General features: G+C 42.2%; 1 protein-coding gene across 13 annotated transcripts in view; it reads right to left on the bottom strand.

Moving 5' to 3' along the window:
- The window catches only part of MAP4 (microtubule associated protein 4), a 165,265-nt gene that overhangs the window by 85,359 nt on the left and 52,221 nt on the right, over positions 1 to 27,685 (bottom strand). For 12 of the 13 annotated variants that reach the window (XM_074844479.1, XM_074844549.1, XM_074844575.1 and 9 more), the window contains exons 3-4: positions 26,477 to 26,733; positions 16,340 to 16,405 (exon numbers count right to left, since the gene is read on the bottom strand). In XM_074844479.1, coding sequence (XP_074700580.1) covers positions 16,340 to 16,405; positions 26,477 to 26,714 — 304 coding nt within the window. In that variant the 5' untranslated portion in view covers positions 26,715 to 26,733. Of the gene's footprint in view, positions 1 to 2,232; positions 2,330 to 16,339; positions 16,406 to 26,476; positions 26,734 to 27,685 lie in introns of those variants that run through there. The other variant, XM_074844603.1, reaches the window with a different exon arrangement.

Genomic DNA, 27,685 nt, shown 5'->3' with positions numbered 1-27,685 from the left:
AGTAGTTTTATTCAGCTAAGAGTCTAAGCTGAATTTCCATTTGCTTAGCCATTTAAAAGGTACACTTGCTCCAAGGTGTAATTTGCTCTCACTACGAAATACCACAGATCTCCTCTTGCTCAGCCTCACCGTATCCAGACAAATTTCCTAAGTACAAGATTTTCTTTTTCCAGAAAAGGTCAGATTAATCCAAGATTACCTCTGGTACTAGTCAACACCACTAAAATGAAAACGCTGTGATAATAACAGATGCAGCATAGCTATAAAAGATAAAATGCACAATATAATCAGCCTTACCCTATTTTCAGTGATGGGACTGAAATGGAAGAAGATTAAAAGAGCTAAGGCCTCTGAGTGAGCTACAAGAGCCAGGATTAGGGAAGTTTCCTAACCCCCAGGTTCATATTTAGCCCATGTCATGCGACCTCTCAAAGCCACTCCGACATCCCGGCACGCAATTCTTTCTGAATTTTTTGTAAGCAGGATAAACGCCTATTAAATCAGTTGTTTTTACAAACAGAACCCCCCAGTTTAGAACAGGAAGAAGAGGTGAAAAAAGGCAGAGTTTTAACCGGGACAGCCTGTGCACTGTGAAGAGGAGACAGCAGCTCGGAGCAGTACAACGTGTTTCACAGAAACCCACCTTCCCCTCAGACTGTGCTGCGCGGGGGTTTCGCCGGAGCTCCCGGCAGGTATCGCAGCCAGCAGCCGCCAGCCACCCTCCTGTCTATGCCTGCAAATGTGCGATGACTAAATCGCTCTAGAGTTGAGCTCCTATTTGCTTTTTGCTGTTAGTTCAGTAGCTTAACCCTGGGGCTTGGCCACATTACTAACTCAAAGGCAAATATTTAACTAACTGATCTAATATGAAAGATAAATTCTTCTTATTAAGCTAAATAATTAACCAGATGCAGCAAAAAGTGATAATAAAGTGTTTAGACTAAGCTTAATTTTGATGTGTGTTTTACAGTACTATTATTTATTTTCCTTTGACGTTTCTCAAGCATACACAGCATATAAATGCCAGTAATCTAAAGGGTCACTGCAAAAAACTGTAGTACAAGCTAGCAGAATAAAAAAAGAAACAGGGTGTTGCCTGAGGCAGTAAAAAGGGGAAAAAATAAGTATCTTTTTAACCTGCAGTTAAGATCCAGAAAGACAGGCTAATTAAAGGAAAAATGGGTAACATAAGTATGGAATAAAAGCATAATCCATCTTTGGATGATAAAGCAGTAAGGGTAAGTGGTCCTACTTGTTTGCAGCAATAAACCTCAGTCTCTCTTCTGCTTGCCCCAAGAACTTTTAAAAATACCACTCTATTTTAAAAAGGTTGCCTCAATGCCCAGCCATTTACAGGATTATGTGTACAAAAATATTCTACTACACAGAAACAAGGTTCTGAGAAATGGCAATCAAGTTGATTTTTGTGTAAAGGCTGATGAACTTGAGGGATGGACAGAGAGAAAAAGGGTTCATGTTGTATATTAGATATTATTCTGCATAATTCATCAACACTTCTAAAGCATACCTCCACAAATCAGTTGGTTTCAGTGCACTAATAAGATATTAAATTCAAGATGTAAGGTCAAAAGCTCATGGCTTGAATATTTTAAGTAACAGCTGCTGCTCAGGAAATTCAAGCTTTGTAAAAAACATGTTAATTCATCCAGGTGTCAAGATGCTTGCTAGAATGACTCTTAAACACACTATAAAAACTAAAGGTTTTGTATTGCCATTTTTTAAATCTCACTAAGCCTCACCACAAAGCTTTTAATAGACTTCTCGACATATGTACTACTTCATTATAAGCTTTTTTTCCATTTTCTATTCATAAGTCAAGTCAGGATACATTCCACCTTTGAATCAAAGTTTAGAAGCAAAAAGTGAAAGGAAAAAGTAGCAGGTTGCTAGGAAAATACCATTTAAGAGAGACATGGCCATGGCAACAGCACTTTTTAAACAAAAAAAAGGTCCCTCCTTTTACCCGTAGCCATCACTGGAGCCTCCAATACATTCCAGTAGCTGTACCAGTTCCAACACTTACTGTCCTTCATGCGTCAGCAAGCAGTCTTTAGGAACCCAGAGTGATACTCGGTACAAAAGAGTGCTGGCTTTCTGGAAGACCTACATCCTTACTCATTCCCACCTCTTCCCCTCCTCATCTCAGAGCCTCGTTTCGCCCCGCCGCGACACCACGGCGGCCCAGAAACAGCAATGCTCTCAGTTACGTACTTGTGTCTTCAGCCTCGCAGGGAGCTGCACCGGGGCAGACTCCCCTTTGTCCCCGGGGAAGCAGAGCATTTCATAAAGCAGTTCCAGTGGGCCTGCCATGCTCTACTTTCTTGCAAATAACAGAGCTCGTTACACAACTACTTAAGCTGATTTGATACAAGCAGCAAACAAGACTACGGCCCAGGAAGAAAAGCTTCTTGAGCATGTCATTTAACATATGTAAAAAAGCAGACTGATTTATGTCAGTGTAGACTGAACTTGAGGATCTAATCAGCATTTCCAGTCAGCCAGCCGAAGATTTATCTTATTTATACTCCCTTTCCCTAAAGTATTTATGAATACCCATCCAGAGCCAACTCAAACCTTGCCGCTAGATATAGCACCTACACTAAAAATCATTCCTCAGCAGGGAAGTATTACGAATCGTACACACACCTGATTTTATAATTACGCCATTTAAGTGTTACAGTTTTCATAGCACATTGGGGGGGGGGGGTGTTTGGAGGGGTTTTTTTGTTCAGTTATTGGTGGGGGGTTTGTTGTTTTGTTGTGGGTCTTCTGCCCATCAAGCTACATTATGGTGCAAAACTGCACACAAGAAGGACATTTTGAATAATTACAGAAAGTTACTTGTTTAAAATATGGCTGATAAAGCACAGGGGGAAAAATATCAGAGTTATGAAAACAGTTTGGTTTTTGTAATCTAAACATGATTGAGGAGGAAAACTTTTCTATATTAACTGTTTTTCTTCTAACCATTATGTCCTGCAAGACATCAGAGCCAAAATACTGTCCTTTCAGACCTCATGTTAACAATACTATCATCAAAAAAGGAAAAATAAAAGGGTTTTTTGCTATTTTCAGCCTTCACCCGGCTTCTCAGTTACAAATTAACTACTTATTCACCTTGACTAGATCGAGTCACTAGAATTATTAAAAAAAATATTTTCTGAACCAGCAGAAAAAGCTGTGACTGTCAAAAGCAAAGCCCTTCTGGCCAACCCAGGTGGCTTCCCAAACACAGCCTGTCGCTCCCCCGAGTCCCAGTCTGCTCTCTGTAAGACATCAACAACATGAACTGGCTGGATCTTTCGGTCTTATTTTAGGAGACTAAAGAATTTAGGCCTAAATAGAGTTCCTAAAAACAGGCAACTAGCATATTTTGAAATGTAATAGCCAGGTAACACTGCAAATGCACAGTATCTTAACTATTCCACACTGCAACGTGCTTGAATAGTGCCCAAAATGGGCACTACAGTAAGAAAAACCTGGAGTACAATGCTGAATGTGCTTTAAACATTTAGTAAAATCATTCCCCAGTAATAACAACATGGCAATTTGCTGAATCTAGTAGCCCACAGGAGATGCAATACTATCATGCAGGCAAAAAAAAAAAAAAAACCAAACCAACAAACCCCTTCCTGATGCTGTTTTTTGACACTTGCTGAATGGCTTCATGTGCTGCTAGAGGGACCCTCTCCAGCGCGAGGAGCGGGGTAACAGGAAACCTGCTCGGAGTCACACAAAGTGTGTTCACGACAGCAAAGTCACAAAGTGCAGTGGGTAGGACAGTCTCCACCAACATAAACCCCCTTAACATAAGGCTCCTATAAACCAACACACATTAGACACAGCAGAAGTCTCACATAATGTGGATACTTTATCTATGATGAAGTTACCACCACCCAGCTGCTTCTTGCTCAAAAGTTGTATTTCATCATTGATCAGATATGACTTCCCAGCCCAAAATATCCACTGCCAGCAGTATCCATTTATTCCCTTACTGTTGCATTCGGGAAAGTTGTAAAGTTTGGTTTAATGAAACACTAATTAGAGGACTGCTGTGCAAAGAAATAAAGACTGATGCAGGGATTCATAAAAAAACCAAAAAAAGCAGTGACAAGAATATACAAAAGAAAAATTGTGCTTCTGCTCCACGGTCAGGGTAGAAGTGATGTCAAGATATGAAATCTGTAGCAAAGAATAACTTGCTATTATATTATTTTATTTCTCTTCCTAAAAGTTCATTACAATTACCGAAAAGACAACCAGCGTCACAGCGCCAAGGCTATCAATTACATTTAAATTAGATCCAGGAAGTTTCAGAGAAAGCGTGCTATTCACAGCATCCATAAAAGAGGTTGTTTGCAGTCATAAAACACTCCCTTGTTGCGCGGCTGTTTCTAGGAAAGCGCCCGGCTGCTCCAGCAGCCTCCGGCGCAGGACACGTGCCTGCCTCCGAGCACATCCTGAGGGCAGAAGGCACTCGGTTTGCTGACAGCCAGTCGCCACGCTCACTAGATTTAAGACACTACATAAAACTTGTTTTGGGGTTCGAACTGAAATTTCCAAGTGTGTTCAGACTCATAGTGACTAATTTTTAAGTAGTTTGACCTTGAAAAGTTATTTCTGTTTAATAGATACAGACAAAACAAGCAAGTGAAAGGTGAGAAATCTATAGCTGCCCAAGCAAGGCACTGGGAAAAGGGAGAAACATCCGACAAAAGACCATCTGAGGTATTACCAGATCACTGGATGAAGCAGAGGCACAGACATTAGCACAGGCCTTAGTCTCAGTTCAGAAGAATTTGTAATTTATTTCACACAAACCCAAAAAAGCTTCTAGAATTGGTCTCCACAAGTTAGAGAGCCCTCTGAAGACGTCAACTGCCGTTCGTTCCTTGCTTCACCTGCTGGCACAGGGACCGTGCTTTAACTAAGCCCAAACAGCACAAAGTAATGGCTTTCACAAAAGGCACATTTCACCTGAATTTGGTTTTGCTCCTCTGAACAAAAACACAACCCCGGGACACAAGGTGCAGTGCTTGCGTCCCTTCACAGATGGGGACTCAGTACCCCCAGGTTAAGTAGGACATTGGAACGGCAGCGACTTCTGCAGGTGACTTGCACTGTTACGCCTTCCTCGGACTTCATAAGGAAACCGAATACAAAAGCTGCTGTTCCGAGGGCTTTCAGTAAGTTTCTACATGTGCATTTAGTGTAACACAGGTGAGAGTCTCTGTCAGAGACTGAGTTAATGCCTCAAACACTGTGGCTGCACAGTGTGGTGAGCCGCAGGCGAGGGCGATGCGGGCAGCAGGCAGGCAGCTCTCGCCCGGCCCGGGCACGCCGGAGGGCACGAGGGTTCGTGCTGCTGGAAAAAAAAACAAAGCAAAACAACTCGCAGAATTTATGTGGGGAAGGGGCTTCGTGGCCCCCTCCAGTGGTGCCTGCGCAGAAGATCAGGAGTCACATCAGCTGAACAGGTATCTGGGAGCTATATAAATCCTCAAGGGGCATGACTAATTAGTACACTAAGCCAGACCAGAGGAGGGGACTAGCACCCAAACACCACCCTCCCACACCTTACATGTAAATGAGCCCTGGAAAGCCCCCCCTTTCCCTCACCTCGCATGTAAATGAGCCCCAGAAAGCTCCCCCTTTCCCTCACCTCCCACACAAGCGAGCCAGCATATTTAAGGAGCAGCCAGCCATATCTCAGTGTGCACCTCCACCATCGCTGACAAGACAGGAACTGGACCAGAGGCATCGCTGGAACCCCGGGTGGTGATCCCTTCTCTACCTCTACTTTTCTGTCTTTCTCCCTTTCTTATATGTTACGAGCCATTCAGCCCTTTTTTAAAATAACAGGGTTTACTCTCCACCATTGAAAACCGTTTATAGAGCTTTAACTGGCTTTAATTAGCTTTAAAAGGTTTCATTGGCTTCTGTTAAAATATAGCTTCTGCTGTTAATAAATTTTTCAATCAAGCATTTGGCGTTATTTCATGTTAATTTAGCCCAAGGGTATCTCAAACATCGAGAATCAGGGTGGGTTGTCCAGGCCAGCCCTCCCCTCCCCATTAAGAGATAAATCCAGCCGCCCCCAGCCCCTCTGATCTTGGAGGACTGGCTAGAACGGAAGCGGCCTAGTTTTTGTTACAGGTACATATGCACAGGGCTGCATATCATGATGCACTTCTGGGCCCGGGGATTCAGGAATTATCCTGGAATCAAAATAATCTGCCTGCCAATGCCTAACAAAGGTATCATGAACAGACTGACTTACAGAGGCTCGTTGTCAAGAACATTCAGATACCCTTTAAAGAAAGGAGAGGTGAGTTGATCAGTCTACAGCTACCTGTACTGGAATTTCTCAAAGTTTAAATGTTTTGAAGTTCACTGAATTTAAAATAGAAATAAGGAGGTGTCTGGGGGAGGGTTGTTTGTTTGGGGGGGGTGTTTTGTTTGTTTGTTTTAAATAAAAAGAACATTTCTGGTAGGAACACCACAGAGCTTACCCCAAGAAAAGACATTATTTAAAACCATCAGATGATGAAAGAAGTCAAAATCAGATATTTATGGCAAAATTTATCGGTCTGGCATGGGACTTACTCACTGAGGACTACCCTGTGTTGCAGAAGTCAAGGCAGCAGTCATTAGTGGTCCTATCTAGTTTTATGAAAAGATCAGCAAAACACCAAAAGCCTCAGAGGTACACTACAACACTTAAGCTTCTTTCCACTAAAATTTCATCTGAAAAAAAAAGTTTGTGTTAGGACCAGCTATCTCCTCCTCCACACTGACAAATAAGTTTTCCCTAATTAATCTTCCAAAGTCACAGTTCTTCAAATAAGTGATTCTCGTGGTATCAAAGACTCAAGACAGTCATTGCAAGGTGCAGATGAAACCAGCATTCTGAACTGAATATTCACAAAAATATCCAGAGTCTTAACAGAAAGAAGTATTTAGGAAATTGGTAGCACAAATGACTGTCTTTTGGGACATGCTCAATATACACCTCCATCACCTCCACACAAAATGTGACTATTCAACTCGCTGACATGTGGAAGAGCAAGAGAGATTTGAGGACTGAAAGCTCTTGAATGCCATACTTTTAGCAGACCTGTAATACTTTAATGCCAAGCTGCTGCAAGACATTATGTATACTTAAAGAACCCTTGTCAATCAGCTCACAATACACCTTTTCAGTTCATAAGAACTCAAGTATCCGTCAGGTACGTTATTAAACCAGTAGGCAGCCAGACAACGCAGAAGAGCTGCATTAATGAAGCGTGCGTTGGAGTGACAGATCTGTGCCCTGGTGATCTCACGAGTGATCTTTCACTGCGATCCGAGCACACAGCGACGTCGTTCCCCTGCATGGCACTCCACCAAACACTCAGCCGCGCCAGACTTGCGGACCTGGGTCTAACCCAGGGCACAGAAAGGGCTCTTCAGAGCAGTTGGGTTTTCTAAGCACATTTCTGTGAACAAAAATTTACCCCGATGTCTCCTGCGTTCCCAGTGTTTGTAAGTGCTTCAATATCTGGAAAGTTTCTTTAAGCTTTGCAAACTGCTCAGGAGTAGCTCATGAGTTGAGATGACACTAACTGCTACTCAACTCCTCTGCCAGCTGTAGAAAGCCACCAAGGGCTCTTTGGTTGGAAGAGTCCCCGTTCCTTCCGAGCCCACACAAGGGGCACCCCGCAGAGCACAAACCTTCATCCTCCGCACTCACCCTCCGGGAGCGAGGGGGAAGCTGCACATCCCCTGGCAGCATCTCTGCCTCCCACCCCAGATCCTCACCGGAGCCACGGAGCACAGAGCTGGAACCCCCCTCAGCCTCTGCCCCACCCTGGCTGTCAGATCAGCTTCGTCGAGATGCCCACCTTCCCCTTCCCCCATCCATCTCAGGCCTAAAAATAATCACCCCCAAAAGATCAGACAGACACACACAAAAAACCTCTTAGTCATGCCCATCTGAAGAACTAAACAAGCTTCTGAATTATTCAGTTTGCTGCTTTTTTTAGACTGAAGCAACAGAAAATATTAACTCTCCTTTAGTGAATATGGTTGGATGCAGACCCATTCTGGAAAGCCTAAAAAGCTTTCCCTGGAGTCCAGAAAGTATAAAAGCCTTTATAAATAAAAACTGGCACCAAATAGGAAATATGCAGGCAGGCAAAAGAGGAATAATAGCTTTAATTAGAAAAGCACACCTCTAAGTGTCCTATTTACAAAATGCTAAACACAAGGAATTACTTTTTTAGATTTTTTTTCTGGGGGTTGGGTTTTTTTTTGTTGTTGTAGGGGTTTTTTTGTCTTTTTTTGTTTCGCTTTTTGGGTTGGTTTTTTTTTTTTTTTTTTTAAACTTTGTACACTAGCAACTTATTCAACAGCAAAAGGGGATTAGATAACAAAGAGCAAAGACTGACCCTCAGCCAGGGTGGCAGTTAACTGTGTCACTGTATACACCATATACACTCAGAAATACTCTTAAGTGTAGATTGTCATTCCCACAGACGTGTCATTTTTCTGTGAATCCTCACAAAAATCAGGCATCTTAAGCTGTAAAAGATACACTGCCACAAACACCAGAAATTACTTACTAGCTAGTTCATTCGTGAAGATTTTAATTACCTTGGAAGTCCAACATGGAAATGAGTATCCATCTCATCCATCCCCGGTTCACTTTGCAGTCCTTGAGCACAGTGGGAAGAAATTTTCCTTCTATTTCTGCCCCCCCCCGCCCTCCACCAACAGCAAAATTGTGTGGCTCATGGAAAGAATTTCCTTTTTCATGTATTCACTGTATTAACTAAACCAGTTATTTGATGGACATGTTTTCAAACATCTGTCCAGACAGCAAACTATTCCAGTTTAAGCCATTTACCTTTTAGAAACAACAGCAGAGCCGTTAATCAAGCACATGCAGCTACCCGTAGATATTAACTATGAACAAGCAGCACAATCCAAGAAGATTCTCACCACAGTACAACTATTGAGAGGTTAGTTTGAGATGTTTATTAGGACGATTTATTCAACAGTGATACACAGCTTCAGATCATACAAAGCATTGGAATCATCAGGAAAAGTCAGAAGTGGTAACAGACAAGCTTGTAAGCACAAGGAAGTTATAGTATGTTCTGCAAAGGCTTCATACCATCTCCAAAGACTGGAGAAAAGTATGGGTAACATGAAATTTAAACAGAGAAACACATTTGGTGGCTACCTGGCTTTCTGAAAATAAAAACTGAAAAACGAAACACTCCCTGCATATTCATTTACTGCACTGAATTTCCAGCACGATACACGTACATTTTACGGGAGTGACAAAAGATACAACATTCTGCGTTGACCCTCCAACTTCCCCTACCTCCCCCTTGCCAAAACACACAGCCTCCCAGGACAGGCACATTACACTTCTGCCCCAGAAAAAGCGAAACGTGTGACATTGCAGAGCTTTTGGTAAGAGTCCTGCAAGGAAGAACCACCACAACCACACAGAAAGAACCAGCGCTCTTCCTCGATCTACTGTTCACATTCAAATTTGTAAAACTAATGACATTTAAAATAAACAGGGATAAAAATATGGCGGGGGGGAAGTGGTAATGGAATGAATTATTTGTGTTAGCAGCTGAGACAGTGACTGCACCCCTGGGGGTGCCCCCATCTGCATTAGCGATCTTTGCTTTGGTCTGCTCGAGGCCCTGCTGTGCCCGGGTGGCTGACAGGCACCCAGCCCCACTTCACTGAGCGGGGGGCTCCCGCGCCAGGCAGATCGCCCCGCAGCTTCGTTGCCCACCTCACAAAGCCAGTTGACCTAGCCAACTGCTGCAAGTGCTAGAAACTCCCCCCTAGCTTTAAATAATATTTAAAATATTTAAATAACAATTTTAAAGCGTTATTGCATTTCAGTAAAATAAAGCATCTGTGGGAGGGGGAGAAAGTCTGATATTTGGTTCATCTGAAACCTTCTATTATTCAATCTGAAAATTTCTCTCTGTGATTTATTATTGATTCTCTATTTCTTAGGGCACAAATAGTTAAGCCCGCTTAAGGCAAAAGGTGAGAAAGAATGACTTGCAGAACCAAGTTAAAATGCCTCCAAACTAGCTGTGATGCTGCACTTTTCCATCATCAACCGCATTAAAAAAAAGCTACAACGAGGTCTTTAAAAATAAAGCCAAGAACACAACAATCTCCTTTTATGGCAAGAGACACCAAAAAAAACCCCCAAGAGGAAAGCACTTTGTGAGAACAAGAAGGACCAAACACCTCTGCTCACATCACGCGCCACTGCTCCCATCTCACCCTTCGGTGTGCGTGAGCAGCAGAGCTGATGTGTGCGGTACGGAAGAAGGAACGGAGACCCGGGTGAGCAGGGCCTCCCGCCACCCCCAGAAGGGCGCTGGTGGGGCTTTGGAGACTTGCCAAAGGTGGAGGCTGGTGGCTACATGGTACCCCGTGGCATAATTAGCAGTAAAACCAGAAACAGAGGGCAATCTGTCACAGCCATACTGGCCAGCGTATCCTGCATCCCAGTTACCATTATTGCTCTAGTCCACAGGGAAATGCTTGTTTTTGTACCTCAGTTCGGATCTGGTCTCCAAGGCTGCTGGTCTCAAGCAACTGCGTGGCGGCTCTGCCAGGTCAGCACATCGGACCGGCAAGGGAAGAGCCCAGCTTTGGCAGCCGAGTGCCTGTAGGCAACGGGGTTTTCTCAGAAGTGACAGCTATCTACCTCGGAGGAGAAGCCAACGGTGTTACTTGTTCAGAAATTGGCACCACAAGGATGTCGGCTACTAATAAAGCTTTGAATGGTGGGTAAAGCAATAAATTGCCACCAAATTAGAGAACAAAAGCCTCGAGTCCTGATGCACATCACTAAACAGGCTGATTAGACACAATTCATTGCAGCAACTTGGGTCACTTCACCCTGGGTGGGGAGCATGTGAGGTCTTGGACTAAAAATGAAATAAATCAAGACTGCATGGGTCACTATTTGAGGGAGATGTTCAAAAAAAACTTTCTGGTGGCATTAACAGCAGTATTCATTCAAGGTGCACCACTCTTCCAGTAAATCATTAGTAGACCAATATCGTAAGGTAGTCATAGGTACTAGCAGGATACTAGAAATATTCAGGTGCAAGCTACTCTCTTCACAACAAGAAAATACCATTTTTAGGCACATGAAAGTATGCTAGCTTTTGGCAATTTGGAGAATCACGTCCTACCTTAGGCTGGATTTGAGTTCAAATAAATCCTGTACTTTTATCAGGCGTTGTAGGCAAAGTACCAAAGCTACACAACACAATTACCCTCAAACAAAACATTCACTAGTCTACAAAAACCCGGGCTGAGCTTGCCTCATGTAAAATACTACATAGTCTCTCTAAATTATTTCCTTCTTCTGCAATTTTTTTTTTCTGTTGAATGGCAGTAACTAATACTTTTGTGTTTGGAAAGCTTTGCAGCTTTAGGGAGACAGCAGGAATTGCAACAGACTTACTGACCTCTTGTAACTCTGTTTAAGGTTAAAACAGGCCCATTCCTTTTGGTGTTTCTGGAAACCATCCCAATTATTTCAGTACAGATTTAACAATTCAGTCCTAGATATTTTGTTTCTCTTGGTTTTAGAGGGGACAGATTATTTTTCATGGCAGGTAAAATTTCATCCAAGGCTGTCATTACCAAAATGAAGCTAGAGGTATGAAGTTAAAGAAAGGCAATTTTCTTTCTTACTTCCAAGGCTTGCAGGAAGCAGTATGAATGCAAAGCAGCTTACTGAGGCAGGAATTTGGGGTCAGTATTTTCATTTATACTCCCAGTTGAAGGCAAGTGCTTGAACTCCATAATCCAGCCCTCAAAAACCAAAGACAAACTGCTTGTACCTCAGTAAACATGGCTTTTCCTAATCTGTTTCTCAGGTCTGTACAATAAGTGCTATGATGTGAAAACACCTGTTTTGAAGAAGACAACATAATTAAAAATAAAAACCTCATATGAGAAGGTTTCAAAGCAGCAAGGATAAAGGCAGGTAAAACTCAACGTTATTCTAAAAGGCTGTGGTGAGTACGGGGAGAAGGGAAAGGAGCTGCAGTCATGGTGGACCCATCCGCTATGAAAGCACAACTTTAAATTTAATATCAAGCCTTCTTTTATTAAGCATCCATGAAAAAGAATATATATTAAATTTCAAAGTGGTTGAACTAAAAATGGAGCTGTAGTTGTGATTTAAAAACAGGAGGAGTGCTGAAATAGTGCAGTTAGAAACTAATCATGCACGTTTGTGCTTACACAAAGAAAGGAAGGTTTCAACAAGCACTGCAGAGCAGAGAGGGAGGAGGAGAAGGGCTGATCGGCCGACAGCACAGCTACCCTTTGGTTTCTTCTACACGTAAAGTCCAAGGATGTAAAGCAAGAGCTCTGTAAAATGCTGAAGATTTTAGAAGTGTAATGGCAGGTAGAAAAGTACACTGGTCTTGTATCAGTGGCAGCCCCAGTGTTAGGAGACAGTCTAGGCTTCTAGGAGGAGAAAATAGAAGAGAGGAAAAGAAGTAGGAGAGGGAAACGGGATGGGGAAAGGGGCAAAAAAGCGCAAGTTATTAGTAAACATGAACATTCAGGTAGCACACTGCACAACAAGCAATACTTCATTTAGTGCAGCCAGGAGATTTGCCAAAAGCCAGATTAGGGACACACGGAATTTTGCTTTTAGAAGTGTCTGAAAATACATTGCTAGTCATGCCATGGCATGACATCGTGCCACATGCAAAAATTAGCTGTGATAAATCAAGATTAGTGACAAATTGCTATCAAGAGAGCAGCAGCTCAGGATGCTGCTTAAAAGCACAATTTGCACTGAAAACTGTGACAGAGTATTTCTGTGACCCAATCTCAGATGACAGAACAAGGAGCAGGCTGGTTGGAGAGAAAGTCCTGCTAGGGAAAGTATGAACACTGAATAGCGATACTTCCCTAGGTTACTTCTCATCTTCCAGCAAGATGATGAACAGGATCTTGGAACAAGAGGTATCCAGATTAAAACACATGATCATTCTTGATGGATTTCTTTCCAGAAATTTGTCTTTTTTTAAATATACCATTCCTTTGAACTCTAGGCAAATATCCTGCAATAAGGAGTTGCAAACGTTGCACTGTGAAAATTACGTGTAAATTTTTTTGTTTTAAAACCTGCTGTTAAGAGTTTTACCGAGCACCCCCTAACCTTTGCATGGTGAAAGTGAGCAGTTAGTTCTCTAACTCAATACCTGCATGCCACCAGTGATTATAAGCTATTAACAATATCCCCACACCCTTGCTGATTCACTTGAGTTGCACCAGATGTGCTCAGCTTCCCTCCAAACACTGCACCAACCGACATTCTATTTATCCTTATAAGGAAGAACAAATTTAATAGAGAGTTTCAGTCTGTGCGCTGAGTACCCAAGCCAGAGGTCTTGGTCTGTAGCTCTCAAATTCTCAAAAAAACAAAACCCCACAGACCAAGTAAGCAAATCATCACACAGGGCTCAGCACTGCCGAGAATTGAACCCTTCAGAGAAACTGCCAGTTTCTCCCTTTCGGGGAAAACAAATGGGTGCAGAGGGCTCCCAGCCGCACAGCCACGGGTTTGGACCCTCAAGTAAACAGCCAACGTAAAGTCAACCATTCACGTTTTTCCTTTACATTCTGGAATACTGAACTATAGACATCCCTGTATCAATGGTTTAAATACATCGCTGTTATAACAAAAATAATTCAACAGTTAATAGAAAGTTTTGCCCCCGAGTTACATTAGTTTTGGATTTACGCCATCTCCTACATTAACGGTATTCTGGAGCTGGGCATCTGGTCAGGAAGCAGTACAGGCTGCCAAACCAGCACTAAGATTTCAGTCCTGACTAATTCTAACCTCTGCAGGCACATACACCAGATGTCTGTAGATAATGTTGCGTGCAATAAAACATTTTATTTGATAGGTGGAAAAAATCATGTAGCAACGTTTCCTGTGATTCCCAGATCAGAGAGATAAGCAGGCATTGGTATTTTCAAATAGCTTCACTACATCTTTCCCCAATACTTTCCCCGAAGTCTGTTTCAGAATCCAACTCAAACACAGCTCTGCTTTTAAAAGCTCTCTCTGTAGCTCTTAACACTGCTTTTTGTAGCAAAGAGCTGGTTTCCTTGAGCATTATCTTCCTTAGTCCTCTCAGCCACTCTGTTTCCCACCTCTGCACTGGGCCCACACTGCACATCCAGATGCATCATTTCAGCTTTAAAAAGAGACAGATTAGGGAATAGATCCAGCTGAAAACAAACAAGCCAGCCAAAAACTGAAGGCGGCTTAGGGCCAGGGGCAAAAGGCTTTAGGCAGCACCACCTATTAAATGTAGAACCAAGTGAAGTCCGTCACCTGGTCTGGAAAAAACTTGCCTGTATTTCCGCAGAGGATCAACTGCTCTTCAACTCTGGAAAAACCCTCCATTATCTGATCAAAAATTAGCATCTCTCCCTTACTCTCAAATGTATAAGCACAGATATTTCAAGTATTCCATAGAGAAGGGGGCAGGGGGAGAGTTCATGAAGTAGTTGTGTTGTATAAATCTTCTGTTATTCTGGAAAACCTAATTAACTCGATGCCTATGACTCTTCATCCTTTGCCATGCTGTTTCTACCACTTTGATGTCACTTTTGGACAGCCTTTAACAAGAAAAAAAAGTCTAACTGTACCCTACAAAGATGGAACATATTAATAAATTAAAAAGCTTCAGACACATAAAAGTATCTTTGATCAAAGTTGTTAGCATTTACTGTGTGAAGAGTTAAACCTCCAGAAAGCTAGTATTAAGCAGATAACAAGAAATATTTTAAACACAATTCAGAAGTTCAATAAAAAAATCCCAATGTATTTAATTAGTCATACCTGGGGTATCATAAATCTGATTTTATTTCTATCTCCTAGTTATATGTATTAAAGAGAGGAAGTACCCTTAGAAAGGTTCAGAAGTTTTCTTAATTTCAGTTTTATACGATTAAGTTGTAAAAGAAGCACAGCTTCTTTTTGATCAGATTTACAATGGCAAATTAAGCAGAAAGATCAAATTTTATACTTCCATCCTCAATAAGAACATGAAACTTGCTCACACTCCAAGCAGAATTATAGTAAAAAAAGGGGTTTAATTCATCCCTGTCTCCCACTCCCATACATTCATCATTATCTCCTGGATTATTTTTTTTTTAATTGGGGCTGCACCTACAGACTAGCAGGGATGCTAATGCTAGGAATATCTAAACAATCCTAGCAATGATCTGTACTGCTGAAGCTGAGCTGGAGATCATGGAAAGGGAGACCAAATAAATAGCTCTTGCCAATGCCAGGATGGCAATTGACTTTTCAATATTTTACCCTCAAGAAATCAGAGCAGCCACAGTATGGCCTGTCAAAGTCCACGCCCTCCTCACCACGGAAGGAAACAAAATCCACTGGCTCACGCCCACAGTTGCAGCATTGGTACTGCTCATCCTCAACAGTTCAGCTGGAATTTGGTAGGAAGCCCAATTCGTAGGAAGAGAGTCTCATAAAAGGGAACTGGTGCTTATCTTTAAACATAACTGCTAAAATAAGACTAATTTCAACATATGTTAGGTGGATTAGAAAGATCAATTATTTTCCAGATTCCTCACAGGTTTGAAATATTGGTCCACTGAAGTCACGGCAAGTTTCTTGTAGACAGAGGTATCCTAATGCTGTATGAAAAAAGGGTCAGAAGACCTCAATTTCACCTTTGATATTGCTAAAGCAAATATTAGGAGATATTTACAGAAGGGTAGTTTGGGGTGAAAGGAGAAGCTGCAGAATAAAAAAAGCAGTGTAATTTCAGTAGCAGCTAAGAATTAGTGAATGAAAAAACTGCACCAAAGGATGGTGCACTTGGAGAAGAAACATCACTGTTAGTCCCACGGGGAAGAGGAGAAGCCATTCTCACAGGTTAGGGTAGAGTTCAGCTATGAATATTACGGAGTTACTGGAAAGCCACTGAGGTACCAGCACCCTAGATGTTGCCTTCCCAACACTGACCATGGATAAAGCATACAAGGTCTTCAGAATGAGACTTTATGCAAATAAGCAATTTCAAACCCAGAAGAGAATGAAGTTCTGTTTTGCTTCAAATTCTTTGAAAAGATCATTAAAACCAAAATGAACCCCCTGTGAAGAAATAAGACTCAAAAAGAAGATGCATTTGGTCACAATGAAGTTTTACTGCTCTAATAACAAACAAAGAAGGCGATGGGTTTCCTTCAGACATTAAGCACATACCTGTGCGGTGATCTTCTATTCCATGGTCACCATTTTCTACAACTGTTGGCCCAGAAGCTGAAGTATCTGCAAGAAATCAAAGGAAATGTTAACACTGGAGAAAGTTAATCTTAACCCAGAATTTGAAAACAACACTGTAAGGACAACATTGCAATGTTATCAAACACACATACACAGGGGGTTTTTTCCCCCAACATTATTTTGGAAATGTTAAGGCACTCATATGGCACCAAGTCAGTGCAACTTAAAACCCAAAAGAGCTTTTCAATCACAGAAAATCCAGTCCCACAAAGGAGACTCAAGGCATAACAACTAGAAGCTTCTTTATCTATTCATACCATCACTTCAAACCAAGCTTTCCTGAGGACCAACACCAGACTCTGGATTTTCTTCAAGCAAATAATCCTTAGCCAAGCTGATAAACTTCAACAAGTCTGGTGGATGTGAGGCCAGAGCAGTTGATGCTGTTGACCTTGACTTTAATAAGGCTTTTAACACCATCTCCCAAAACATCCTCACAGACAAACAACAAAGCATGGGTCAGATAACGGCACAGTGAGGCGGCTGAACAGCCAGGCTCAGAGGGTGGTGATCAGTGGCACAAAGTCCACCCAGAGGCCAGCCCCTAGCAGTGTCCCCCAACAGCTGACACTGGGGCCAATTTTAACATTAATTACCTGAACAATGGAGCAGAGCACACCCCCAGCAAGTTTGGATGCCATACAAAACTGGAAGGAGTGGCTGATATGCCAGAGGCTTGTGGTGCCATCCAGAGGGACCTGGACAGGCTGAAGAGATGAACAGAGAAGAATCTCACGAAGTTCAACAAGGGGAAATGCAAAAGTCCTGCACCAAGGGAGGAATAAGCCCAGGCACCAGTATGTGCTGGGGGCCAACTTGTTGGAAGGCAGGTCCTGCAGGAAAAGCCCTTGGGGTCCTGGCGGCCACCAAGTTGAACATGAACCAGAAACGTGCCCTTGCAGCAAAGATCGACAGCATCCTGGGCTGCATTAGGCAGAACACTCCCAGCAGGTTGAAGGGGGTGATTATTTCCCTCTCTTCAGCACTGTTGAGACACATCTGGAGTGGTGGGCTCCCCAATACAAGAGAGTTGGAGCTACTGAAGAGAGGCCAGTGAAGGGCCACTATGACCATTAAGGGACTGGAGCGTCTCTCATATGAGGAAAGGCTGAGCGAGCTGGGACTGCTCACCCTGGAGATGACTCGGCGGGGACGTGTACAAGCACCCGGAGGGCGGCTGTAAAGAAGCCTGACGCACACTCTTGTCAGTGGAGTCCAGTGCCAGAACAACAGCCAACAGGCACAAATTAATTCCCTAGAATTTTTAAATCTTGGTCCACTTCAGTTGTGACAAGTTTCTTGCAGACAAAGCTATCCCAATACTATTAGAAAAAAAGGATCAGAAGACCTCAATTCCAGCTTTGACAGCACACTGCTAAAGCAGATATTGGGGAGAGATTCAGAAAAGGGTAGTTCAGGGTGGAAGACCAGCAATTCTGAAAAATATATAAGATACTTACCACTAAGAGATTTAGTCTATCTTGTTCTGACATTGTCAGATAAAATTTTAAAGAGGCACCAGGATGTACACACTGAACTTGGAAAACATGGCAGCAATACAAGACCTAGCAATAGCTGAGGCAATTTGGAATCAAAGAACTGAGCTCTAAACTTGGTTTTGCCATCTGCTCAGTGGGCTGCCTCAGGAAAGCCACTCTGCTAACAGGTAGCTATCTCCAAGTGTGTGATGTTTTTGAAAATGGTGCTTGGAAACCATCTTTGGGAATAATTAAGAAATTTAATTAATTTAAAAAAAAAAAAAAACACCACAAACAACACCACACTATTTATTCTACTACTCAGGTCTTCCCAATCATCAAGATATGCTAGTGAAATTCTATATTCACCCCATAATCTCTACACTGGGCTGCTGAGGGTCAATAACTATAATCACTTAGGCAAACTACTGGAGGAATGCTATTTATTTTAAATTACTGGCTTTGAGATCAGACTATGGTCCTTACAAAAGTAGGCAGATTGTGCTCGTATTAATACTGGCGCAGGTTGCCAGCAGCACAGTATTTCTGTAGGCAACCAGCACCGTGACAGGTGAATATTACAAGGCCATTTACCTAAACTGAAGATACCATCCTTGCTCCAAGTCTTAAAATGTTTTCTAATATCTTCTTAAATAAACTCTGCTTGATTTCTAAGGATTTATCCCATTTTCCAGTTGTGAAACAGAAGTCATTGCAGCAATGACACTGAGTGGTATTAGTTAAACGTAACAAGCAGTGCAAGTTCTAACAGCAGTTCAGCTCCTCAGGCCATTAGTTCTGCTTATTGTGAAAAAACACTCAGGGCAATGGCTTAAGAAAATCCTATAAGTACATAAAATAAAATCACTCTGAGACACACATTCAGTTACCTGGAGTTCCTGCTGTCCCTTCCCTGAGCTCAAGCAGTTTTAAAACAAAGCTAAGTTACCAGCGTACTTTAGACACGGCACTTTAGGGCTTAATCCAACCCTCAGTAAAGCAAAAGTCTTTCCAGTTCCTTCAGTGGCTCATCCTGGTGTTTTACAAAAATTCAACATGAACTTGCCAGACAGCTTATAGAAAAACATACACCTACATCCTCTTCAAGTAGCTGAAAATACTACAGGAATCCCTGGACCTGTTTCTTAGCAGTTAAACACACCAGCTCCTCCTGCTGTCAGTCTTTACAAGGTCTGGTATTTACTGTAACAGTAGAACTGTCTTAACTAGTAACTGGGAGAACTACTGCCAGTCACTGAATTTACTGACCAGTTCAAGCAAGGAGAAATCAGGGTCACAGGATGGTTTATACAACACTGCTTCACAGTTGCCAACAGGTACGCTGGGTATCTCGTGGAATAGGAGGGTCTTACAGAAAGATCCCCGAGGAATTATGCAGTGGAGCTACACAGGTCCTGTTGAACCTTCCAGTTAACAGCCAGGAAGCTATTGCTTAGCCCAAGTGCAAGAGCTACGAGTTTTCTTAAGTCCTGCTCAAACGGGTGTCATCAAACTGGTTTAATGAAGGTAGCTGACAATGCCACCGTAGACTTTGCAAGTCAACTCTAGTCTTCAACTCATGCTAAACATGTAAAAAAAAAAAATATTTTGATGGTGGGGAAAATAAACAACCACCCCCACTACCACAACCTACAAACTCACTCCCGTTTCTTCCGTATTTAAACTGTAATGGAAGACTTGAATGCAAATTCTGTTTTAAATTGGACAAAATGATCACATACTGCTTTCAGTTTCATCCGAACCTGATCATTACACCTCACACAGACAGTACAGCTGTTGAAACGTTTCATATTCTGGTCTCGATGTTATTGCTGTTATTTAGTCATTAAAAACAAGACTTGATCATAAATATGGCTAAACAGTGCAAATTTAGTCTGCAAGTCTGTGTACATACTTGGAGCACCAGCTTTGGGTTGCAAATAATGTTCATGTGTAAGACTGGTCTGGTAGCACTTGGAATGAGCAGTTTGTGTGCACTTGAGGTCAGCTTTGCACTGCATGTAGTCCACTCAGTGGTACTTCTGGCAATTCAGTGCATTTCAGCTATTCAGAAAATAAACACTTCATCCATAGAAAAGTTTCATGTCGAGACTGATCTCCTAGGCAGCAAGTGATCCAAGCCAACTGTCTTCTATCTAAAAGAAAAGCCAGGACATCCCACCCTCCCCTGCCAAGGGCTCTGTGAACTTAAAATGAAACAAAAAACCCTACCAAAATATTAGTCAAGCCTACCAAACGCTATGGTAGGTGAAAATGAGGACAGCTCAAAGCCAGCTGTGTTTCTGGCTTAACCTTCCATAGAGCTGATAGGGCTCTCGAGTCTGTGCAGTTTCTGGGCTACAAAGCACAAATATATTCTTTCAGGGAAGCTTCGTCTTATTCAGTCCCCTATATTGACTCCTTTCTATACTATATTCACTCACTGAAATAAAAAAAATGGCAAGACATACATATTGAAAATCCTACATTTGCTTCAATGGCACAGGAATGAGGGCAAAAGAATAGGTTAAAGCCATCTCCCTCTTGACATGCTGAGCAGCAACCACGGTAGCTGCTCCCTGCGTGCCCCCTGCTAGCTGCAGAAGGCTGTCTCTCCACCATCAAAGCCACGAGGTGGGAAGTGATCTAAAAAGCTCAATTACCAGAACGGCAGAGAAACCTGCAAGCAGAGCCGACATAACCAAAGCTTTTACCTTTCTCAAAAAGCTCTGCAAACAGCAGGGATAAGCAGGACAGTCACACACGCATCATGTGCTCAGTCAAGTCAGGGTCTCTTCAAATCAAACACTTAATCAGGTGAAATCTAAAGATTTGGGGCTCAGCAGTGGGTTCCCAAATGCGCAGAAGAATCAGAAATGCCATGTCTTTCCTTCTGGGAAAGGATAAAAAGCAGGTAAAATTGTTTCCTTTACAGTTTTAGCTTTTTTGGAAGACAAGCTTCCAGAAAATCAGGTCAACTCAAACAAACAGCTCCACCCAGCATTAGTATTTTTACGTCTCTGAAGGTCAGCTCCTTTGGAGCAAATGGGACTTATTTTAGTTAGCTAGAGTGCAGTATGAAATTATCCAGCAATCTTCTCGGGGCCAGGTCTCCTCCCCTCATATTCTAAATTGCATAAAAACAAAAACATGTCAAGATGTTGTAACTACATAATCCTCATCAGAATCACAAGACAGTATTTGCATCTGGCTGGTGGATCAAAGGATTGTTTTTATATAAACAAATTTAAGGCAGCATTCGCTAAACCGATAATCTCAAGCAAATGGACAGTGCCAATATAAAACCCCTAATCTCCAGCAGTGACTTAGCATAGTGCACATGGAAGCATAACCACAACTGAGCACGCTTCCACCATCGGGCCTGCAGCCTGCTCTGTAGCAGGCATGGGATACCAGAGGGCAAAGAGAAAAAAGAGCTCTCGGCCGGCGAGCGTGGGGTGGACGCGTTGTGGACGAGAGTAATTTTGCATGTTTTATCCTATCACACATTTGTGTACACAGAATTGGTTGAACGCAACTTTGCCAGAGAGCTTAGACAAAAAAAACATGAGTGGGAAGAAAAATGCTGATAAACACGGAGCCGTATAGTCAAAACTAGCTGGTAACTCTTCAACAAATAGCTTAAGCTATTTCAATTTATACCTTTAAATATTCTGGCTCAAAATGGCTTCTGAACAGCAATCAAGCTCATCATCTCCCGGAGTCACCAAAAAAAAAAAAAAAAAGGCTTAGAGTTTTGCTTGCCCTTTGGCATTCCAATATGGCATAAACACTTGGTTTAGATTCTCAAGCTTCTTTCTCTAACCGTGAGAATTAAAGAGAATTTGAATTTAAATAGAAGCCAAGGCTCGCTTGGTTTTGTGTTTCAGGGATGCCAGAGCTTTCAGAAGCACACACGTACTGTCAGATAGCACTAACAGAAGCACAGCTGCGCAGCGGGTCTGGCATCCAAGAGCAGGAGAAGGAGACCAGCCACACCGATTTCCACTAAGATCCCTCTCCCCCACCCCACCCTCACACCTCTCTGAAATAGGAAGCTGAGGCTTGAAGGTTTAATCACCTTGTGTGATCACCGCCTGCCTGCGATGGGATTGAATCCAAGATGGCTCGATGTTAGAGAACCCCAAGGGAAGTTCAGTGATTGAGCACAAGTATTACCCGAGTGATGCTAAATCAGTGTAAAGCAACCAAGCTAGAAAAACCTTAGTTTTGTTTTGTGAATAACTAGGTTAATTTCACCACTTTAGTTCATAAAGTATGGAAAAAGTTTCAAGAACACTTTGCCTTATCAAGACAATACTTAAGGCACTCCTTCCTCCTTAGGAAAATAGAGGTATATTATATAGTTAAGCAGCTACACCCAAGATCCAGGCAGCTTTACGATACAATCTGCACTTTAAACAAAAAGCACAAAACCACCCCTTCAGACTGAAATATGTTGCCGGCAGACTACCGGTACAAGGCCCTACGCTGAAATGACCCTGCCCTTTCTGCAGCTGGGCCCTGGGATGCTGGGAAAGCAGCTGCGATCTGGGGCAGAGAATGAAAACACACAAAGCTTAGCAGCGCACTTTTGGTATCACCTGGGTGTCTCTGAACTACTTTTAATGTATATTTTGCAAGTGTCTGACAGATCTGAGAGTGCACTCAGATCACGCCTGATACTTGTTTTTGTACAAAAAGACAATATCAGTATTTATACTAACCAGAAGTGTTAACAGCTTTGGGGCAGGAATGGGGATGGACAGACTTGGAGAGGGAGGTGGTGTTTAATGTATCATATGAGTAAAAATGCAAGTATCTTAACATCGTTTGCTGACTTTTTTTAATCCCTCTGAAACTTTGGGGTATATGGAACATTCTCCATGTTCAGTTTCACATGTGACAAAGTGTTTAAACCTTCTTCTGCAAAAGCAAAGCCTGCTGCCTTCCACAAGAAAGGGGCTTACTCCTAGTGCAGAAAGGAAGGTAAAAAGAAAGGGAAAGTCGTGGTTTGGCCTTGGGTTTGAGGCTCTGTGATTTATTTTCATTCCAGGGAGGATGGCCTGCTCTGCTGTGCAGCAGTGTCTGTCCAGCAGCATCATGCAGCACCAGCAGAGCCATCTCGTGGTGACACATGTGCTTGAAAAAAGCCCCAAAGCCACTGCCCATAGCAAATTAAAAGAACGTTGTCACATCATGCTCAGGATTTGTTACCCTATTAAAAAACCGTATACAAAGTTAAGACTCATCACCAAGTTTGTGAACAGAGTGCAAGAATGCAAGATACTCATTTACTGTGGACAAGGCCACCAGCAGTTATGCGGCAGACCTAGCTTTATATGCACAATTCCTCAACGATAACACAATCAAACATTTCAGAAACAATGTTGGTCTTCACTTGAACCAAAACGCCTCACAGGAGCACTGCTGCCTGCTGCAAGCTATTAAAGCACAGTATTTTCCTTTCAGTTGGAACTCGCTCCCACCTGAACATCTCTTCCTTCGCACTTTGGAATGTGTATCCTTTACTTCACATGAGCACTCTAATAAAAAACCTGCTGCTACAGCCTCCGTGACTTTAATTGGAAGCTCTACAGTATCCTCAAAACTCCTTGGAGCCGATAAGGAAAGCAAGCTGCAAACAGTGCAGCACAAACCCAAAGCGATCCTTCAGCGTTATGTAAAGCCTACAATGTCATAAGAGGATTACCCCAGAATTTGCCAAATTATGATGTCCAGCCAGGTGCTAGAAAGAGTAAAAGCCCTTCTTCTTAAGCTATGCCTTTCCAAGGATATTTTAAAAGTTAACTATTATTAGAGCTTTATTCAGGGCAAATTTGAGGTGACCATACAACTGCTCATTACATCTCCCTCCTCTTCTCCATCTCTCTGTACCCACATGGTTCACCCAGGTCCATGATGGGGGCCCATCTGATCATTAGCCTTGTCTATCTGGCTCCTGGGCTTAAGGAAAAAAGTGACAGAAAAACCTTGAGCAGAGATGGAACAGCTAGAGCCTGACGGGACATATGATTAAACCTCTTCTGACTGGGGAAAGGCAATCTCAGTAGCAGAGACCGTGCTGTCTGAACACATTCGTGCCTTTTAACATAAATAAATTAACAAGCGGGGGCTGAAAAGCCTGATCCATGAAAGCTACTTTTCTCCCTCAGGAAAACAAAGCTATTTGCAGTCATACTTGGAGCCAGGGACGTAGAACTCCCGCTGCCTCTCACACAGCAGTCCCCCTTCCCCAAAACCTTCACATTACACTGGAGGCACTGCACTACAACAACACTTAACACCCCCATTAAGACCTTGTAATAGCTCACCCAGGCTCATTTATTCTATAGCCTCAACAAAAGCAAGCACATTAAGCTTTACTGTATTTTTTTTAAACAGTTATAAACATTGAATAAATCTCATGGAAGAAATAGGTATCTTATCACTTCAGGGAAAAACAGATTAGACAAACGAAGACATAACAGGATCAAACCCTAAAACTGGCCTGTAGTCAATTGACACTGTTTTAAACTGCAGAGCTTCACAGTCCTTCGCCTCCTTGTACAAGGTAGGAAAGCTGAAAAACATTAACCACTGAAGGCAAGCAAGCTCTCCAATTTCTTCAGTTAGGGTCTTGTTTTCATCTTGCCAAAGATTTAGATAATGCTCATAACTGTTCTCCAACTATCCCAAAAAAGGGAAAAACAAATCTCCAAACCACGAACAAGACACTGCATTCCCCCCTTGCCTTGTAGGAGGGAAACAAGGTCTGCTCAAGCAGACAAACAACTGGTTGGGCAGCCGGGGAAGTACTGGGGAGGGGAAGAGGGAGTTAGAAAAGCCAGGAGACGCAGATGCAGAGTCTGGCCCAGAGGTAACCTGTGTCAGCACTCCAACATCTCTGCCTCAGTACTGCACACAGGAACAGGCAGTCTTCTCACAGGGCAGTTCAACGAGTTTTAATTACTGAGCATACCCAAAAGGCCTCATTATACCTGCTTCAAGAATCTGAAGTTATTTGAAATAGTGAGTTACGATAGCAATGTTCAAGCAATACACGTCTGGAAGGACACAACTTAAGGAACTTGTATTTTAAAACAATAGTATATAACGGTTTTAACACTGAGAAATTCTGGTGCTGGGATGTCTTAGAATTTGTAACTTCTAGAACAAAGCATGCTTTTAAAAATCCTTAAACCACATGCTAAAGTGTTAACAAGTCTGCATGTTTCTCTGTTACTCCCACTTCTGCAATATTAAAATATAAAACACTTACAATTAGAGGTACTATAATTGGATACAATAATGCACACCTGAATTGACCAAAGCTCAAAGTTTTATAATCTGTTTGCCCATTTCCATCCTTCCTACTCATTTGTTACCATTTCATGAACTATGTTAGTACGGAAAATTCAAAACTACGTTTTTTGTACTACAAGGCACCTGATACACTTCTAAACACTGCAGATAAGTTCCCTAAACAGACCAGAAATCCCCACTCGATATTTCCCCATTCTGTATCCTGGAGGTCTTGTTTATTCTGGTGGGTGATCATTATAGTTCTTCCGCTTTCATCAGCACTGAGGAGCATCAGGGTTAGGGAAAAACAAACAAAAAAAAACCACCAAAAAAACCCCCCACTTTCTTCTGAAAGAACTCACTAGGTTACCTGTCCAGGAGCAAATACTTTCTTTTTTTACATAGCATAGATCAAGGCCAAAAAATAATCAAGGCACTATGTGTCACAGGTGACTAGCCCCCCCTGGCAGAGGGGCAACACCACACAGGCAAAGATGCAAAGAATTTAAATTGCTTACTGAGAAAGAAACCTAAAGGATGACCCCCAAACCTCACTGTTTTCCTTTTTACTCAGCTAGGGAAGCAAGTATCTGTTTAAATCTTTTCTTTTGCTAAGTAGTTTCTGATAAAGCTATTAACCCTAACAAATACCAACTGGGTTAATAAACGTTTGTACCCAGCAGAGACAGCACCATACTTTACTATATATGCACATAACCAGCACGTACATGCAGCAAGAAATCAAAATAAGTAGACCCTTGGATCAGTGGAGAAACAAAGCTTTAGCTATTAAACTTTGAGTTGAAGCTCACAAACGATGTGGACCTTACGAAGGTGCCCACCTGCACACCTCACCAGCAACAGCAAGTCATCAATCTTTACCCCTTGGATTTGCCGTTACCCAGAGTGGTGGTATCTTGCACAGTCTGGTATTTTGAGACAGAAAACACTGTATATATATAAGTGTAGCAGTCACCCACTTTGGACAGTGCTTTCTCTGAGAAGCCCAAGGCAGCCCACAAGACATTAACATAAATAACAGCATCTTCTGTGGACTAGCAATGATAGCTTATTTTACAGGCCGAAAAACTGAACAGAAGGTAGAGTAGAAAAGCAAGAAATGGGATTTGATCTCAATATTTGCTTTTAAAATAAATTGCTCAGCCACATAGAAAAGTCCTGTTTGAGCAGGCCTAGCAATATCACAATAAGCAAAAGTGTTCTCAGATGCTTAAGTGATGCAGCTTTTTGGTCTTGTGCTTTAGACACTTACGTTCCACCTGAATACCGTCTGCATGGGATTTGCTTTTTGGTTCCTGGCTCCCAGCTTTTGCATCATCATCATCCAGCAGAGGAACGTAGTCAGTTTTATCTACTGTTTCTCCAACCACATCATCAAATTTCTCTGCTTCCAGAGTGGCAATGAAGTCCCTTTTCACTTCTTCCTCAATCTCGGGAGGGGGCTCTGTGAGAGCATCCGCAAGACTGAGGTTGTGATCCAAGTCAGCCATGCTTTAGCACCTTTGCAACCTGAAAAGTGATGTGGGGAAGAAAAAGAAAATAACATTTTAATAAGAGGCCTTTTAAGTTTACTCAGAGTTTGATGTTGACAACTGCGTGCCTCCTGTGCCATAACACAGTAAGAAACATTTGCTTTAGCCCTCAGTAATTCCCAGACGTTTACAAAACCCCCACAGCAGTACAGAAACAAACAGCTAGATCATCTAAATTGGGTTTTACTGCAGGAACATTACATTTCATGCGATGTTTCATCAGAACCTAAAAGAAAAGAAAAAAAAAAAAAGAAAAAACCCAAACAAACAAGCAAGCAGTACCTGGCCAGCATAAACACAATCTTACATTGATTTCTGCCTTGCCCCAGATCTGCAAGTTAATTACACATCCGCAGGAGCAGAAAGACAAATGACACAAGTGAATTTAGTTCTTGGGTTGGACTCCACCCAGCCTCCCCTATGGAGATTAGGATTTTACATAATCTCTGATGTATATTTCAGTGATGCTTTTGATCCCTTTGATAGGGTCCTGTAACATGGTTATGTCCTCAGCAAACCTTGCTACTACCAACAAACCCACTCTAGCCCTGGGATTTGTGGTAGAAGGTGAAGTTTTAATGATGCTTACATGAAAAAAATATAGTAACATACACAGGTACACATTATATATAAAGCTATAACTTGGAAACAAAGTAGAAAGAATCACCATTTATCTTTTCCTCCCTGATTTGTATCTCAGCATTCAATTTAACCTCCTGGCACTAAACAGAAAATGTACCTGAACTGATTCATCTGTTTTGCAGCTAAAGCTTTCAGGTTGGCATAACAAATACACCCATAAACTATTATTTTTTTCACATTTCATCCTTTTGAAGTTGTTATTATTAGGAACAACCACCAACAAATACTGACATGAATTTACAGAGAGCCATCTGAGGGAGCAAAACCCACCACTTCTGATTGACAAA

Source organism: Strix aluco, chromosome 1 (assembly GCF_031877795.1).
Source record: "Strix aluco isolate bStrAlu1 chromosome 1, bStrAlu1.hap1, whole genome shotgun sequence".
In the NCBI taxonomy this organism is placed as follows: domain Eukaryota; kingdom Metazoa; phylum Chordata; class Aves; order Strigiformes; family Strigidae; genus Strix; species Strix aluco.
Note: the sequence above shows the minus strand (reverse complement) of the source record. Positions and strands in the feature narration are given on the sequence as shown.